The 19,091-nt window shown below is 35.3% G+C and overlaps 1 protein-coding gene across 2 annotated transcripts; it reads left to right on the forward strand.

The window, feature by feature from the left end:
- The first annotated feature begins 790 nt into the window (after positions 1 to 790).
- Positions 791 to 18,308, forward strand: LOC306851564 (uncharacterized protein). 2 transcript variants are annotated; one of them, XM_079387898.1, is made up of 12 exons: positions 791 to 835; positions 1,004 to 1,038; positions 1,572 to 1,632; positions 1,739 to 1,849; positions 2,759 to 2,860; positions 2,962 to 3,069; positions 3,185 to 3,253; positions 5,827 to 5,859; positions 6,146 to 6,297; positions 17,143 to 17,239; positions 17,488 to 17,673; positions 17,765 to 18,308. In XM_079387898.1, coding segments are annotated over exons 1-10 (687 nt in total). In that variant the 5' UTR covers positions 791 to 834; the 3' UTR covers positions 17,158 to 17,239; positions 17,488 to 17,673; positions 17,765 to 18,308. The 2 variants fall into 2 exon arrangements, with proteins under 2 accessions (XP_079244024.1, XP_079244025.1); XM_079387899.1 differs by having other exon boundaries at positions 822 to 1,038.
- The last annotated feature ends 783 nt before the right edge of the window (positions 18,309 to 19,091 follow it).

Below are 19,091 nucleotides of genomic sequence, written 5' to 3' on the forward strand. Positions count from 1 at the left end.
AATCAGATTTAAATCTGGAGATTGACTTGGGCAATCTAAGACTTTCCATTTCTTTGCCCTTATAAATTCCTTGACTGAACTGGCAGGGTGTTTTGGGTCATTGTCCTGATGCAATATGAAACACTTCCCAATGAATCTGGTGGCATTTTCTTGAATATTGGTAGCCAAGATGGTTTTGTACCCTTCCAAATTCATTCTGCTACTGTCATCATACATTAGAGAGTCCTCCTCAGCATATAAATGCAAGAATAAGACGGTCTAGTAAGTGCGCGTGACTACGTCACATATGTTCCCGCCCTCACCTTCACGGCACGAAAACTAATAAAACTTAATTTTGGAAAAATACGTTGTATTACAAATCTTTATATTATTTGGCTTTCTATTAATGCAATACAATGAATCACAGCTGTCTACAGTCTCCCAGTGGCAGTTTAGCGTGTATTGAGTAATTTACACCAAAACAAAAAATAACATCTATGCTTTCATGTCCGAAAACATTCTTTTTGTCTAACATTTCATAATAAATTCAGACAAGCTCATTAATTACTCGTTTTTCGTCAGTTTATTTTCATGAAATGGAATTGGCACGAATTGTGGGTGATTGAAGGTCTCAAAGGATGAATCCCATGCATCCTTCAATTTCAGCTGCATGAAGACATGAAGGACGCGAAACGAAGGCTGCCTTCCAAGGATCCTTCCGATTGAGATGACCTTCAGCGACGTTTGATGACGTGGCAGCCTAGATTTGCAGCCTTCCTTTTGAGAAGCACCCAATGGCTCTGGGCCGCATGAACATAAGTGAAAGTAAAGGAAAAACAGGAAGAGCATATCCCAAGTAGGCTATAACCTTAATCTTGATGATCAAACCTTAAGATTTAACTCATGGAACAAATTGTACAAAATGTATTAAGCTTATCAGACTGACGAGATTTAGTGAAGAATGTTTTTATTTTGTTTTTTATGATGTTTTTTATCACTAACTCATCAAAATTTCTCCTTCAAGTGACTAAATCGTCCGGCATGGAGTTTATTATTACGGTAAGTCAAAACGTATGCTAGCCTATATATCTCACGGAAAGCCTACGTTTATGTTTATTTAGAGCATGTAATTGTTACTAATTAAAATGAAACCTCATCCAAAACATCATACGAGAGGTAGTGTCTATGCCAGGTTTACCTTCGTAAGGACTTGGCAAACTACTGTATTGTGACATTTGTTAACAATTAATATAACTATAGCCCTGTTAGGATAAAACATACATTTTGTCTTACAGGGTCTATAGACTGTATAGCAAGATGCAATATCTGTTTTGTTTTGTTTTTTTTGTTTTTACATCGATTAAGTCCGACCAGAGTAGCCTATGTGTTACATTTCTCTTTTCTTTTTTTTCCGAAGGCCTAACTAGTGTGCTTTCGGTTGTTCCTATGTTTTTTTTTTTTCGTAAATGTAGAATATATTTTTACATGAAAGTTTTTAGTAAATCGTGATTTGTTCGTGAAAACGTTCGTAACAAATTTGTAAGTGCTTAGTGATTGAGACCCACGTTCGTGTTCATTTTTTATGCCCACAGAGATTAAACATTTGTTTCGTCGTTATAACACACATATTGTTGGAGCATGCTGTTGCCTCTGGTAAGAACTTTAACATTTAAAATAAAAAGTTTGGGGTAATATCAGAAATTATTGCTTCAAAATATAAGTATTTTTAAACTCACCTGCTTTACACTCAAATGATCAGATCTTCAGAGTTACTATATTGAATGCATGCGTAATTCGGAGCCCCACTGCTGTCAAGAACGCTGTCAATGGAATCCAGAAGATAAAAGAGATGCTGAATGTACAGTGCATGGTATGTCAATTTTAAGGCTTTAATTATGCAATTATTGTGTGTGTGTAATCATAATTACAAATTAAACAATTAGATTTGTTTTGAGGATTGGATGAATATTTGTATAAAAATGTGTATTAAAAAATATGTGTATGTAGCAGTTCACAAAAGTGGAATCTAATGCACAGTACATAATTATTTAGGTGCTATATATATATATATATAGGTATATATATATGAGCCAAAAAAAAAAGGCTGTTGTATCCACCTGTTTTGTTCATATTTACCAGGTATTTGAAGTATTTGCCAGTATTTGAAGAGCACTGTCTTGTTCTAGTTTAGGAACACAGATGAAGTTATTCACTATTAGGTTGTGAGAAAAGCCCTCTTATGTGACTTCGAAATACATCTTGCATCAGTGAAGGCACTTTTTTGCCAATGTTTTCTTATATACCATAAATATATGAATTTGATAATGCCCCTAAAGAAACTATGGGCAGTATCAATATTCCTGGCCTCAGAAAATCATTATATGTGAAATCCATCTGCAAATAAAACGATGAAAAACATGATAACTGTTTTTCAGTCAGTTTAAAACATATAGACCTTATATACAAACAGTATAAAACTGAATTATACATGCAGACACTAATATGAGGAGTTTTAAACAGCAAATTAGTCATTCAGGGAAATTTTATTTTTGAAAATTTACCAAGGACCTCAGTGACCTCAGCTGGCTACGGCGGTGCCTGCCCCATGTGCACACCACTGCTATATGGTTTGTCCAATGACAGCTTGGTCTGTCAGAAAACTATGAGAGAGTATTAGATTAGAAAATATACTTCATAAATAAATGAGATGTAAAATGAAAATATACAGAAACATACAAATGTATATTTACATCTCAGAAAAGTATTTCCTTTTGTACAGAAAATTACATGGAATGCATCTATGAAGACACAAAAAAGTATTTTACCATCCCCTCGATATCCACTGGAAAAGTTCAGCAAAATGCTTCTTGTAAAATACGCAGTATGTAGTCTACACATAATTATCTAAAACTGTGGCATTTGAAGATTTTGTTTGCTTACTTAAATGACATCCTTATTAATTCATGATCAATGGATTTTCAGAACAGGGAAAAGATGCTTGTAATGTGTCTTGTCATAAAGATGAAAAGCCCATTTGTTGTGACACAAAGTGTAAGTGGGATCTAAATCTGCTCAAATGTCAAATTAAAGGTAAGTGTAAGAAACACATTGTAATTTTTCCTGCTTTATATTTGCATTATTACTGATTTTGCATATACAAACTTATAGCTGATATGTAATGTATATTTCATGTATTTTATTATAGGAGAATGCGAACAATTTGACACCAAAGCTTGTAATTTAAAAATAGATGACAAGTGCTATATTTATACAGGTATGTTATACAGGATATTTTTACTCTTATGACTTATGACTCCTTTATCATAGATACAATGAAAAAGTTAATGTTATACATTCTAGCAACACCCTGATCCTATTTTTCCATAAACATGCACTGCATCGGATAAGTGCCATGTTAATAAAGTAATTACTTAATGTTCTAACTGTATTATATTGTTGTTAAAATACATCAAATTGATTTGTTAAATATCAGGATTAATATTAACATTTTATGTCATCATATTTGATTACTAAAGTATTATTTTAAAATGTTATTTTTTTAAGATTTTATATTAATTTTATTATTGTTTTAGTGACAGTGACATGAAAGTGAAAGGTGACATGTGGCCAAGTATGGTGACCCATACTTGGAATTTGTGCTCTGCATTTAGCCCAACCAAAGTGCACACACACAGCCAGGGGTGGACTGGGGCCAAAAAGTGGCCCTGGACTTTTTGGCACAGAGTGGCCCACCAAATGACTGGCATGCTTCTTTACATTATAATTAGTCTTTCCTGGTGTCAGTTTATATGGCAAATAGTAAATAATTTTAAAATAATGTTTACGAGGGACAGTTTAATATCACTAAAGTTAAATACCTATATTATCAGTCCATATGACACAATGCTTTGGTACCTAGAAGAACTGAATACTGCAGAATGCGGACTGTTTTTATGGTGCCTTTCTAATGGTCATATACAGTAGGCCAATTTGTCCTTTTGCAGTACCTTGTCATCTATCTATAGCTCCAATTGTAGAAAGGAATATACTAATTATTTTGATGATGAAAAATACAGTAAAAAGTACTGTGAAATATGTTGCAATTTAAAAATAGCTGTCTTTTATGCAAATATATAGTAAAATGTATCTTATTCCTGTGATCAAAACTCAATTTTCCAAATTTTTCCAGTCTTCAGTGTCACATTATCCTTCAGAAATAATTCTAATATGCTGATTTGCTGCTCAAGAAACATTTCTGATTATTATGAATGTTGAAAACTGTAATTTTGTGGGAAATGTGATACCATTCAGTCTTGGGTAAGATTAAAAAAATATACATTCATATTTTTCTTCCTCAAGGTTGCATTGAATTGATTTAAGTGACAGTAAAGATATTTACATTTATTACGAAGTACTTATTTTTCAAATAAATTATGTTCTTTAACTGAGAACCATTATACCAATAATAAAAACCATTATTAATAATTGATCACAACTAATAACTGATAATTAAGCAGCAAATTAAGCAGCATTAAAATGATTTCTGGAGGGACACTGAAGACTGGAGTAATGATGCTAAAAAATCAGCTTTGATTACAGAAATAAGTTACATTTTAAAATATCCTAAATAGAAAACCATTTTTAGTGTAATATTTAATAATTTTATTGTTTTTACTGTATTTTTGATCAAATAAATTTAATTTTCTTTCAAATAAATAAACCGTTTAACCACCAGTGTGTGTATAAAATAATGCATGTGACTTAATAAGCAAATTATATTTTAGGCCTATAATATAAATCACTTTTCCATGCACAGCACAAAGAGCAAAAGTCTTAAGATTTACCATGTTCGAATCTAGAGTAAGATTGAGAATTATTTTTATAGATTTTTAAACATTTTCTGGAAACTGCTATGTTATGTATGATTGTGATTGTGACGTTATGATTGTGACGAATAACACAATGGCATTAAAATCGGAGAAATTTGAAAAGGCATTCCTGAAAATTAATGTCTGTCGCTTAACATTTTTATATTTTAAGGCAAATATTCCTGAACTGTCTCGACAAGTTTAGTTGCTTACCTCAGCTTGCATTCAAGTCGCGCGCAGCTCAGCGTCTGTGAACAGTAAATCCCCCCCACCCATCTAAAAATGGTATAGGGCAAGAGAACAGGAAGCTCTGACAATACGGAAGAGGCATGAGTAATTTCAAAATTCATACAATAAGAGATTCCGCAGCTTCTTGTGGTTTTAAATATAAACTTGGAATGTATAGCATCAAAATGAATAGTTCTGTGAAATCTACCACATATGGTGTTTTAAGGAATATAATATTTGGGTCAGAAGATTATCCACCCCTTTATTTATTTGTATATTCATTTCCTATAGCAAAAGAAAAGGGCTAATGAAACCACAACCAATATATGATACTTTTACAGCTTTGTCGAATTACTGACTTACAGCAGTATTTGCTCATTAGTTCTTCAGATAATGAGCTATGTGGTACTCACTGTGTAATCAGTAGCACATGAGTTCGTAGTTTTGGGTCATTTTGTGAATTTTTCCCTTGAGTGAAAAGGACCAATGTCCTTTTCACTCAATGGTACAACAAAAAGTCATATGCAGAAATGCATGTGAAAACAAATGTATATTTTGCTCTTCAATAAGTTATTTATTTCCATTTACATACATATTGAAGAGCAAAATCTAACTTGTTTTCACATTAATTTTTGCATATGACATTTTGTTGTATTATATTGGCTGAATGCTATGTATGCTATCTTGACTTGTGTGCTATACACTGAACTAGAGTCCAGTGAAGATACATTTACATTTATTCATTTGGCAGATACAATGGATGCAGGTGAGACAGCAAAACAAGGTAATCTGATTTCTAACTTTCTCTGTGTTTTTCACACACACACACAGAAGCACATGCTTCTGACATGTTGACCCTTGGTGCCCACTTGGGTGTTCCAGTCTGTTCACTTATACTATTCCTCCCCAGTAATGTTACTCTCTACTGTCTATTTAAATAGTGGCAGAAGCCTAGTAAACATACATTGCATTTATATTAACAATATTATCAAATAATATTCATAACATTTACTTTCCAAAATATATTCCATAAAACACTAAAATGCTCTGTTTTGAAATTACTTTTACAGAAATGAACACATCTTCATGCAACACAGCTGTACAGAGTTGGATTTGCGAGACTAAATATTATATTTTATGCATTGGCATTGGCATTGTCATTGTCATTGTCATTGTCATTTGCATTGTCATTGGCATGTCAAAATGCGATTTCTCTAAAAAGGTAAGTAGGCTATAACAATTTAATATTTCTGACATTTGAAATGTTGTATAGGCCTATGTACATCTAAAGAGCACAATAAATGCATTTATGCATAGTGTGAGCATAAGATTTTGAACACAGTTTTTAATAGCCATCCATTGCAAACATTACCCTATGAAGCAGTAAATTCTGAAAAATCTCCCCTTCTTGTAGCTTTATATTTTTAGCCTTATTATAATAAATTGACAGCTTGCAGTTGCACTGCACTATTCTTATTGGATAACCGTGGATCAATAAAAAGTGGGTCTGTCAGTTTATCGCGTTAACTTAATTATGAAAAAATAACGCAATTAAAATATTTTAATGCAGTTAACGCACTGGCCCCGCCCCCAGATCTATATCATCTTACATTTCATAGTTGACAAATACGATGCAGGGCAACAACTTCATAAATGCAGTAAAATGCCATAAAATTCAAGATATTGGTACAAAAAATGTCCCTGTATGAGTTTTGACTCACACATATCACAGGATATCACACTAGCAACTGGGGCTTCGGGCTTCAAGTAAACGCTCAAAATGCATCATTTGGGTAACACTTTACAATAATTCACTAACACTTAAATTAAACAGAAAAGCAAGCAGGTGCATGATTTGGCATAGCAGCCAATACAAATAATTAATAACCGTTTCTTTACCTACATCCTGCATTTGGACCTGGCTCGTTTGCAGAATCACATCACTCTGTGCTTCTGAAATTATTATCTTCATCTACAGGTGCATCTCAGAAAATTAGAATATGCTGAAAAAGTACTTTTTTTTCTTGTAATTTATTTCAAAAAGTGAAACTTTCATATATTTTAGATTCATTACATGTAAAGTAAAACAATTAAAACATGTTTTTGTTTTAATTTTGATGATTAGAGCAGCTAATGAAAGTCAAAAATCAGTATCTCAAAATATTTGAATATTTACATTTGAGTTTCAATAAATGACCATCCATACAGTATAAATTCTGGGTATCTCTTGTTCTTTGAAACCACAATAATGGGGAAGACTGCTGACTTGGCAATGGTCCAAAAGATGAACATTGACACCCTCCTCAAAGAGGGTAAGTCACAGAGGGTCATTACTGAAAGGTGTGGCTGTTCAAGGAGTGCTGTATCAAAGCATATTAAATACAAAGTTGACTGGAAGAAAGAATTTGGGTAGGAAAATGTGCACAAGCAACAGAGATGACCGCAAGCTTGAGAATTCTGTCAAGCAAAGCTTCACTATGAACTGAACTGAAGCTGGAGTCAGTGCATCAAGAGTCACCACGCTCAGACATCTTCAGGAAAAAAGCTACCAAGCCACTTCTGAAACAGAAACATCGTCAGAAGCATCTTACCTGGGCTAAGGAGAAAAGGAACTAGACTGTTGCTCAGTGGTCCAAAGTCCTCTTTTCAGATAAAAGTAAATTTTGGAAATCAAGGTCTGGAGTCTGGAGGAAGACTGGAGAGGCACAGAATACAAGCTGCTTGAAGTCCAGTGTGAAGTTTCCGAAGTCAGAGATGATTTGGGGTGCTGTGATGTCTGCTGGTGTTGAGCCATTGTGCTTTATCAAGTCCAAAGTCAATGCAGCCGTCTACCAGAAGATTTTGGAGCACTTTATGCTTCCATCTGCTGACAAGCTTTATGGAGATGCTGATTTCCTTTCCCAGCAGGACTTTAGCACCTGCCCACAGTGGCAAGTGGTTTGCTGACCATGATATTACTGTGCTTGATTGGCCGGCCAACATGTCTGACCTGAACCCCATATGGAATCTATGGGATATTTTCAAGAGAAAGATGAGAAACAGTCGATCCATCAATACAGACGAGCTGAAGGCTCAATAGTGCCTCAGCAGAGCCATAGGCTGATTGCTTCCATGCTACACCTCACTGATGCTGGAGTTTGTGCTAAAGGAGCCCCGACCAAGTATTGAGTGCATAAATGAACATACTTTAAAGAACTTGAACTTTTCTGTTTTGCAAATCCTTTTTATGATTGATCTCAGGAAATATTCTAATATTTTGAAATACTGATTTTTGACTTTCATGTGCTGCAAGCTCTTATCATCAAAATTAAAACAAAACACTTTTGAAGTGTTTCACTTTACATATAATGAATCTAAAATATATGAAAGTTTCACTTTTTGAAATAGGTTACAAGAAAAAACTTTTTCACCATATTCTAATTTTCTGAGATGCACCTGTATATAGTTAGCTATCTCTGTGTTGTACCTGGTCGCTTGTCAAGCATGAAAAACGAGTTTAAATTCTGAATATATTATCATATACAGCAGGGGTTCTCAAAGTCTACATTCAAAGGTCCAAATCTGAATTTTCATCAGTGTCAAAGGTCCGGAACAATTGGTTATTACAAAACGTGTTTTTAATAAACATGCATAACATATAACAAATAAACACTCATTTAAAAAAAAAAAAAGGTTCCCTTTGCATTCAAAATACTTTAATAACAAGTGCAAAAGTGGCAAAACAATTAATTTAAGTGTCAGCAGTAGAAGTCGACCTATAATGTTTTTTCTCTGGCCAATGCCGATATTTAGAAATCAGGGCAGCATATGGCCGATACATGATGCTGATTTTTTGGGCCGATTTTCTCTTTTTTTCCCTTTATATCAAAAGAGAGTTTGCGTAAATGGTTATTGCAGGGCACAAGATAGTAATAGTAGTAGTAGTAGCCTAATTCATAGTAATAATACATGGCTCAAAACTTAAGCACCTTCTCAAAACCGTTCTGAAGCATGCTTTTTTGTTTATGTTTGCTGACAGACACCCGTGTTTCCCGCAGACTAGCAAATGCAAGTTGATTCTCTGCCAGCAGGAGGCGCTGTTGGAGCGTGATATATAGCTGTTTCCCCGGTAACGACTGTAATCAAATAAGCGCTACTTTATCAGCCATTACAGGAAAGACCAAATGAAAATTGACATCAAAGCTTTTCTGAAGAAAACGGACGGTTCTTTTAAATTAAGATACATTCATATAAAAACACCCGCGCAGTATTTTATTTTTGAAACGCGCAGTGCTCAGTTTATTCAACGAAGTAAGTTATAAGCCATTTGGAAAATCTATTTGTAGCGGTCAGTTTTGATATTGTGACAAGCCGCCACAAATAAATGTATACACTGGGCACTGCTATAAGACAAATTGCCATAATATAAGTGATAGCAAAACAAAACAAAAAAATTCAAATATTAGCGGTGAAATGTCGCCCGATTATGTCAAACGTCATACGCTCACTGGATGTCATGATGACAACAAATACATGAAGGAAAAGTTTCAATATCTCGCCTGCAATTTCGGACCTTCTCCAAAAGACATAAAAAAATAAGAATAAATAAACAAATGATTTACAAGTTTAACGTGCGTTTATCAAAGTAGGATATATAATTAGTGTTCTTGAAATATGAAATAGAAGCGGGTCCGGATTGAATTCCCTCCGGGTCCGGATCCGGACCGGAGTCCGGACTTTGAGAAGCACTGCAATATGAGTTCCCATTTGAAAGGGAATGTCTCAGGTTAGGCATGCAACCATGGTTCCCTGAGAAGGGGGATGAGACACTGCACCCCCTTGCCATGCTTCAGGTATTGCTGTGCACATCTCCTTTGGACGAAGATGTGGATGATTTTACCCTTTCGTACTTTTATATCCTTGGTCACACCAGTAGTGATGTCACAGGCTGTTGCTGGCCAATGTCACTGTCATTGTCGGGTTTGGATACACGCATCAGACACCGGCCATACAGAAGGCATTCCCCATATTGACCCCTAGGGGTGACAGTGTCTTGTCCCCTTCTCAGGGAACCATGGTTACATGCATAAACTGAGACGTTTCTAAATGTTTCATTGTATGGAATGTTACAAGATGATCATTCACCCTTTTATCCATGAATAGCTAAACTTTGTTTTATATTTGAATTATTTTTTAAACATAAAAAATGAGCTAGCATTTTAAAAACAACTGTACATAAAAATAAATTTATGTAAAAAGTGCACACAGATATGTGCAAAAAAGATTTCTCTGTGAAGAGAAAGTGTGAAAAAATCAAATATATAAATGAAATAATTTAAATAGGGACCACATATAAAATAAATTATCAAACTAATAAATGTAAGTAATTAAATGTAATCTGGATTACATAATCAGATTCCAAGAAGTACTTGTAATTAGATTATACTACATTTTAAAATCAGACAACAGTTACTTTTTATTGATTACATAAATACATTATTCATAAGTCTTTGTCTTTAGGAGGCATTTGTCTTTCAAACATGCACACATTCACATTATTATTTTTCATTTACACGTAATGCTGGGATTCCCAAAATGTTTCACCTTATATATTTACTTGAAGAATGCCATGAAATTTTAGAATAATAGATTTGCATGTTCACAGTTCTCTGACACTGATTAATAGTCACATGACATGCAAGTAAATAAATAAAATATTCAATCTTTTTAATGTTTTATTTTGATTTTTTTTATTATTTTAAAATGATTTTGTTTTTTACATTAGATAAAATTATTTCATTTATGATTTAATGAATTATTAGGATTTCATTAAACTCACAAACCCCCTGCAGTTCCTTCATGAACCCCAGTTAAAAAGCCTTGACACAATATTCAATGCATTTCATGTTGATAATAACAAATTAAATACATTTTCTTCCACTTTGAATTTTCAATATCAATGTGGTACAATATTAAACCCTATTAATTCTCTATTTAAATCAATGTGATAAACATCTAAAAGTAATCAAACAGTAGCAAATGGATTACATAACTAACTACAAATTTTGTCATGTTATTTGGAATCAGTAACAGACCACAATTTGTAAGTAGTCTACTCAGCATGAGAGCATGAGAACAGTCCCTGCAAACGTGTCCTTGAGTAGCCCATGCTGGCTTTTTTGCGGGCACAGTGGGTTTGGGCCAGCCCACACCAAACCTAAACAGGCCCAGTGTGGGCTTGCCCAGACGAGGCCCACAGCTTTGGGCTCACCGCAGGCTCTCTGTGAGCAGCCCACACTATGGGACTGCACACATTAATCCAATGATGGCCCAGTGTGGGCCAGACATGAGCCCGTTAATAAGAATTTTTTGGGCAGTTTTCTTTCTTACCACATGGGATGCTAGGGTGTTTTAGGTTTCCTTAAGTAAAGCCAAGCAGTAAAGAGAGTTAGCAATAGCAAGCAGCAGTAGCCAGCATGACATGATTTTGTTTTGTTTTTTCTATTTAAAAGTGTACATTGCTGATGTTTTTGGCAGAGATGGTACATGTATGTATGGTCTGTGTTTGGATTGATGCTAAGAGTTTCAGACCGTGTATTTGTATGCATTTTAGAAGGACTCTTAAGTTACCACATCATGGTCCAGTTTGAATATGCATTTAAAGTTCTTTTCGACATGAGACCATAGTCTGGACTATTTTTGATTGTTCCTGGTTAGGAAGAGTCTAGTGTTTGAGAGCTGTGGAGTGTTTTCATTACAAGAGGTTGGATTATTCATTTACTATCAGCCAACGTCAGCTATGGACAGTGTTTGACATTGATGTACTACAGATAAGACTTTCACAAACATCAACTTTCACATGACGAAATCCTACAATCTTACATTGCTTTGTTTTTTTTTTTTGTTTTTTTTTTTGTACTTTTCTCTATTAACATTTTTGGCATCATTTGTATTAACCTGAATTTAATGTTTTATATTTTGTATTTCATAAATCCATTGATTTGAAATCCCTTTGACTACAGCACGTTTGACAATATAGACATTAGTTATGTGGTGACTGCATCCATTTTAGATGTATAATAACTGTTTTTCCCAAAGACCTAATTTATAGTAGCTGAAAAGTATAAGTGAAACAGATGTATTGTTATACAGTCAGGTCCATAAATATTGGGACATCGACACAATTCTAACATTTTTGGCTCTATACACCACCACAATGGATTTCAAATGAAACAAACAAGATGTGCTTTAACTGCAGACTGTCAGCTTTAATTTGAGGGTTTTACATCCAAATCAGGTGAACGGTGTAGGAATTACAACAGTTTGCATATGTGCCTCCCACTTGTTAAGGGACCAAAAGTAATGGGACAATTGGCTTCTCAGCTGTTCCATGGCCAGGTGTGTGTTATTCCCTCATTATCCCAATTACAATGAGCAGATAAAAGGTCCAGAGTTCATTTCAAGTGTGCTATTTGCATTTGGAATCTGTTGCTGTCAACTGTCAAGATGAGATCCAAAGAGCTGTCACTATCAGTGAAGCAAGCCATCATTAGGCTGAAAAAACAAAACAAACCCATCAGAGAGAGAGCAAAAACATTAGGCGTGGCCAAAACAACTGTCTGGAACATTCTTAAAAAGAAGGAACGCACCGGTGAGCTCAGCAACACCAAAAGACCCGGAAGACCACGGAAAACAACTGTGGTGGATGACCGAAGAATTCTTTCCCTGGTGAAGAAAACACCCTTCACAACAGTTGGCCAGATCAAGAACACTCTCCAGGAGGTAGGTGTATGTGTGTCAAAGTCAACAATCAAGAGAAGACTTCACCAGAGTGAATACAGAGGGTTCACCACAAGATGTAAACCACAGGAAGGCCAGATTAGAGTTTGCCAAACGACATCTAAAAAAAGCCTTCACAGTTCTGGAACAACATCCTATGGATAGATGAGACCAAGATCAACTTGTACCAGAGTGATGGGAAGAGAAGAGTATGGAGAAGGAAAGGAACTGCTCATGATCCTTAGCATACCACCTCATCAGTGAAGCGTGGTGGTGGTAGTGTCATGGCGTGGGCATGTATGGCTGCCAGTGGAACTGGTTCTCTTGTATTTATTGATGATGTGACTGCTGACAAAAGCAGCAGGATGAATTCTGAAGTGTTTCGGGCAATATTATCTGCTCATATTCAGCCAAATGCTTCAGAACTCACTGGACGGCGCTTCGCAGTACAGATGGACAATGACCCAAAGCATACTGCAAAAGCAACCAAAGAGTTTTTGAAGGGAAAGAAGTGGACTTATGCAATGGCCAAGTCAATCACCTGACCTGAATCCGATTGAGCATGCATTTCACTTGCTGAAGACAAAACTGAAGGGAAAATGCCCCAAGAACAAGCAGGAACTGAAGACGGTTGCAGTAGAGGCCTGACAGAGCATCACCAGAGATGAAACCCAGCATCTGCTGATGTCTATGCGTTCCAGACTTCAGGCTGTAATTGACTGCAAAGGATTTGCAACCAAGTATTAAAAAGTGAAAGTTTGATTTATGATTTTTATTCTGTCCCATTACGTTTTGTCCCTTAACAAGTGGGAGGAACATATGCAAACTGTTGTAATTCCTACACTGTGTTGTCCTTTAAGGAATTTAACTTTCATATAGTTTCTTTTAATATTTTTTGGTACATACTCTCAAGTGGAAATGTGAAGTTTATAATTATTTTCCTTTATCTGTCTCATTTGTAAAAAAAACATTATATTATTTGTTTCATGTGTTTACATCACTTCCTGTTTAGTCACTTCCGGTTAGTGCTCCCGGTTCAGCATGAAGTCAATGAGACATAGTGTGCTCTCTCTAATAATCCATTGCATCCACTAAAAAGCATCATAGAGGCAATGCCGTAAGTTCATTGATATGTCATTAGACACGTTAAAGATCATATATTAGTAATGATTTTGTTAAAAATATGATGTTTGATAAGTTGCTAAAACAGTTGTTTACCATTGTGTACAAGCTTTCAGTGATGCCAATAGCCATTGTAATCGCTACTTGAAGGAGAACGGTAGTTTGTTATAGATCTTAGTAATACAATGTTAGACAAGACACGGACACTGAATATTTTTGTATTGTTTTATTACAGTTTTCACCGCAAGTGTTAATGAGGAAGAGTGACAGTAAATGATCAACCTTACTACGACTCTGTCTTCATTGGCTATGGTTTAACTTGGTGTTTAGTCAGAGTTTCAACACACTGTACGAGAACACTACATACACCGTTCACCTGATTTGGATGTAAATACCCTCAAATTAAAGCTGACAGTCTGCAGTTAAAGCACATCTTGTTCGTTTCATTTGAAATCCATTGTGGTGGTGTATAGAGCCAAAAATGTTAGAATTGTGTCAATGTCCCAATATTTATGGACCTGACTGTAGATCAGGGGTGCATCCTGTTCCTGGAGATCTATCTTCCCCCAGGGTTCAGTTCCAACCCTGATTAAACAAACCTGTCTGTAATTATCAAGTGCTCCTTCAGATCCTAATTAGTTGGTTCAGTGTGTTTGATCAGGACCAGGTTGTAGATTTATAGTGTGGGCTAATGCTGCATTCACGTGCTATCGGAATTATCGTAAATACGAGCTTCCTAGTCGGAAATTGGACATGCATGGCCTTAGAAAGGCCTTATATGATCAATTTCCGATACAAAAAATAGTGATTTATTACAGTAAATATGTGAGATGAAAAATGAGAAATAAGCAATAATCAGTATAAATGATATGGTATGAAATGAAAGTGTGGCGTAATCAGTCATATGGCAAAAAGGCAAACAAAAAGCGAAACAATGTGATACAGGAGAGAAGGAACCCGGAATGGCAGCCATGTATGTCCGCATTGCATTGCATTGTGGCTAATGGGCTTAGAATGAGCCCCGCTCGGCCCGTGTTCTGGCTTACTGTAATATTTCACCGGTAATAAGACCGAAATAATATTATTAAAATAAAGAAATTAATGAATACAATGATAACATCTAAATAAATGTTGATAGATGTAGCGTTATAGTTTTAAAATATCAATAAATAGCAAAGCAATCCAGCTTCGAAATAATAACCGAAAAAGACCGAAATAATAATACATAATTAATATACAGGGCCGCCACTCCCACCAGGCGCATCACGCGCTGTGCGCAGGGCACCGACTTGCTGAGGGGGCACCAAAAATAGCCTAATGAAAAATCAATAATCATAATCAATAATTATAATGCCGATATTATTTCAGTATATATTATTAGGCACCTTTCAGGCATAACAAGAGTATTTAATTGCTCTAGAGATGGTGCCCCCAACAACTCGATATCCCATCAAGCCCACGTTCGTTGGATTGCGCAATTTGCGCAGCACCTGACGAAGTTTGACTTTGACAGTAGGAGGTATATAAAAGACTGGCAAACTGTCTTTATGTTTAAAATCATAAAGGAATTATGGTTAGGGCACCGAAATGGCTAGCAGCAGCACTGCACATATATAATCCGTGATAAGATCTTGTGAATAAATGTTGATTAAACAGCGTCTCTGCTGCAGCCCGACTGGCAGAAAGAATCGTGCTATTGCACGAAAGATGCATCCAATTGAAATGCATTAGTTTAAAAAACGTGCTGAAGTTACGAAAATAACGAAATAAACATGTCCCTGCCACGAATAAATAGATTAAATTACGTGACTAAATCACGAACTGCCGTGAGACTGGGTTGATAATTGTTATTATGTAATACAGTTGATCTCTGTTGATGGTGTTTAAGTCTGTTTGGAGTCTGTGGTTCCCTGTGATCTGTTCCTTCATGTTACTGTTTTCCTGTTCTAATGTACAGATAATAAAAAATGTTTTAATAAAACATAAATAAAAAAGAAGAGTGTGTTGAACAGTGAATTTACTCATCTGATTATTTTAAAATGTAATGAGAAAGGTTGCCATTATCCACATAGTAATAGAGCTAAATTAAATATAAATTTAATTAAGTTCAAAATGTTAAATGAATATATAATTTTAATTTGCAATTTAAAAACTACCTTCCACTTTCACACAAAAAAAAAAAAAATCCATACTATCAGCTGCTAGATATTAACAATACAAGATTCTAACCATCAAGCAAATCAGATTTATGTTCACACCGGAACAGCTTCTTTACAACCAAATACAAAAGCATGAAGACTGATAACATCAGCCCCTCTCACTCACCGGGCCCTTGGAATCGTCCCTAATTCCAAGGGTCCCTAACCCCCCAAAATACATGGTGCTGAAACATGTGACACTTTTTTTCATCAGAAGCCAAAGAAACCTGGTGAGAAACTGTTGAAAATGTTCCTTTACAATATGACAGACACTGAAGTTACAGTCACTTACTCAGATAATCACTAAAATTAAAATCATAGAGCAAGTCATGTTTTCTTATGAGAAAACAAAGTCAACTTTATTTCTAAAGTGCTTTATACAATGGATTGTTTCACAGCAGCTTCACAATAGTATCAAATTCTAATTATGCTGTAAAGCAGCTCTTACAAGTCGATAATGTCTACAGCTCAAGTCAGTTCAGTATTGATTCAGTTCTGTTGCATAACTGTGTAAAATTCATCAGTTGTACATGTGCATATGCATGCATGTGCGAGTGCTGACAAACTCCTAAGCTTCACTGCACTCTAAGCAAAAGACACACGAGAGTAGTGTTTTACATTATTCTCATCTGTTTGTAGTTTGGTGTGTAATATTTAATATTTTTGTGAGTTACTAGATAAAAATACAATTACAATTACAAAAATACAAAGAGTTAAAATAGTTTTTAAAGAAGTGTTTGCTTTTGCATGATATGTGTGATGTTTTGCATATAGTGTGTGTGTTTTGTGGTTTTGTGTGTAGACTTCTAAGAAATGGAGCCATTGTTTCAAAAACATGTAAGCATTCTGAAAAACTGTTACACTACTCTACCTAATCAGCGGTCCTTGATATTATATTGTCATTATTGTTATTTTTCTTTCTTTTCTTTTTTTACCTTTTTATATATTAACAGTCCTAACACTTTATTTCTCTTTATGTTGATGTACAGAAGACTACAGAATGAACGATCAATAAGTTGATTATCATCAAGAAGACAAACAGAAGGCAGATGTAACACCAAACCAGCAGAGGGAGCCCTCACCCAAGTACTGACTGCATGCTGCTCTCTCTGCTTCCTCTACTGACACTTTCTGTTTGGTGACCTTATAAGCCGGATGCTGAGTACATGGCAGATTGCGAAGTATTGCCAGTTTACCTGCCTTACCGAGCAGTTTCCATTGTTATTTTCTGCCTGACTTTCTGTGTATTACTCTGCCTGATTATTTCGACTTCTGATTTCCTGGATTTGCCCCTTTGCTCTGTTTAACTGATTGGACGGATGTATGTGTTTAAGCCCTCAGCCTGCCTCCTGACTCTCGTCTTTTGGATTGCCCCTGTGTTGGTCAACGGATTCAACTGTTACTCTGGTGTTGACCCTTTGCCTGACTTCGCGTTTCTGTCTACTGAAAATCCTTTTAATAAACTTCTGTGAATGGATTCCAGTTCTGCCTTAGCGCCATCCTTACAGCAGACTGCATATGTTAAGTTGGGCATCTCTACTGGTGACAAAAACAATTATTTCCAATAAGCTGCATTGTAGTTAATTATGTCTCTTCCTTGTCTCTTTCCAGTTCACAGAAGCAGAACTGGTAAAGTTACATTCTTGCCCAGCGTGGCACAATGACAAGCTACTGACCAGACAAACTCAGTTCAAGAACAGGGACTGTGCAGGAGCTGATTGGAGACCATCATTGTTATCACTGAACATCCTGCAGTATTTTAGATCTAAATCAAACCAGAGCTGCACTGATGACTGAAACTGAAACTAAAACCACCTTTTGCTGCTTTTTTATTTTAAAATAGATAACCTGAGATGATTGCACAATAATTAGGCTATTATAAATCCAACAATAGTTTGTGGAGACTTGCACTGTTTTTCACTGTAAATGATGCCCCATATCAAAGGTTCAAATCAGACACACAAACATGCTAGTCACTGATTCAATTAAATCTTAAAAAATGTTTTAACAATGTTTGATAGAATAACAATTATTATTTAAATTAAATCGGGCACTGGGAATATAAATTTAGCTATAAAGCAAACAAAAAGTTATGCATAACTAGACTGTGTATGTAATTATACTGAGAAATAAAATAATTTTTATTTAGTACCTAAAAATGTTTCCTTTTTTTAGGTAACCTTTCATTAGGTACATTTTAAAGTATGATAATAGTGAAAATAATGACACAACGGAGATTATTTTTAAGGAAATCACATTAACATGATGTTCTCATACCACCAAACACAAAGACATGAAGATGGATAAACACTGACAGCCACTTCAGACCTAAACCTAAATACCTTCTGATCACATGATGTTGCATCTTTATACTAAGACAGTGAGTGTTGTGATTCCCCCCCCCCCCTTTTTTTCTTTTTTTTTTTCTCTGTCCTTGATTCTGAAACATTTGTTACTGTGGTCTTTTCACAAATGTCTAACTCACCAACAGCCAAAGAAACTTACTGCATGTGTTTTTAGGCTTGTATATATAACCTTTACGATCTTGGAATATTTGACTTGTATTAGGAAATGACTGATATTCCATAAATCTTTCAGTTTTCACTTTCCATTAACCAAGCCATAGTGCAAGTTATTATTGATTATTTAGTGTTGTAAATTAAGACTGCTAACACTGTATCTGAAGGATCCTCTTCAGGACAGACTACACTAGCATTCATTAAACATCTGCTACCCAATTGAATCAAGTTTTAAACAAGTTCTGGTTGCAGTGTTTAGTCATCTTGGAGAGAAATCAAATATCAGAATCTGACAAACAACATGATTTAGAACTAGAGCCAGATTATCTTGCTGGTTTTTGATGGTTCACAGAACTGAGAGAAATGTGGTAAATATAAAAATGTTTTGAAAGCAGTGATGGGGGGATTACACAATGTTA

This window comes from Barbus barbus (assembly GCF_936440315.1).
Source record: "Barbus barbus genome assembly, chromosome: 31".
Lineage (NCBI taxonomy): Eukaryota > Metazoa > Chordata > Actinopteri > Cypriniformes > Cyprinidae > Barbus > Barbus barbus.

Coding starts and splice junctions, on each gene's coding strand:
- LOC306851564 (XM_079387899.1), top strand. CDS start 961: ATGATGTTTTTTATCACTAACTCATCAAAATTTCTCCTTCAAGTGACT. Junction 2,861..2,961: donor TGCTTCTTGTAAAATACGCA/GTATGTAGTCTA, acceptor ATGGATTTTCAG/AACAGGGAAAAGATGCTTGT. Junction 5,860..6,145: donor AGGTGAGACAGCAAAACAAG/GTAATCTGATTT, acceptor TTACTTTTACAG/AAATGAACACATCTTCATGC.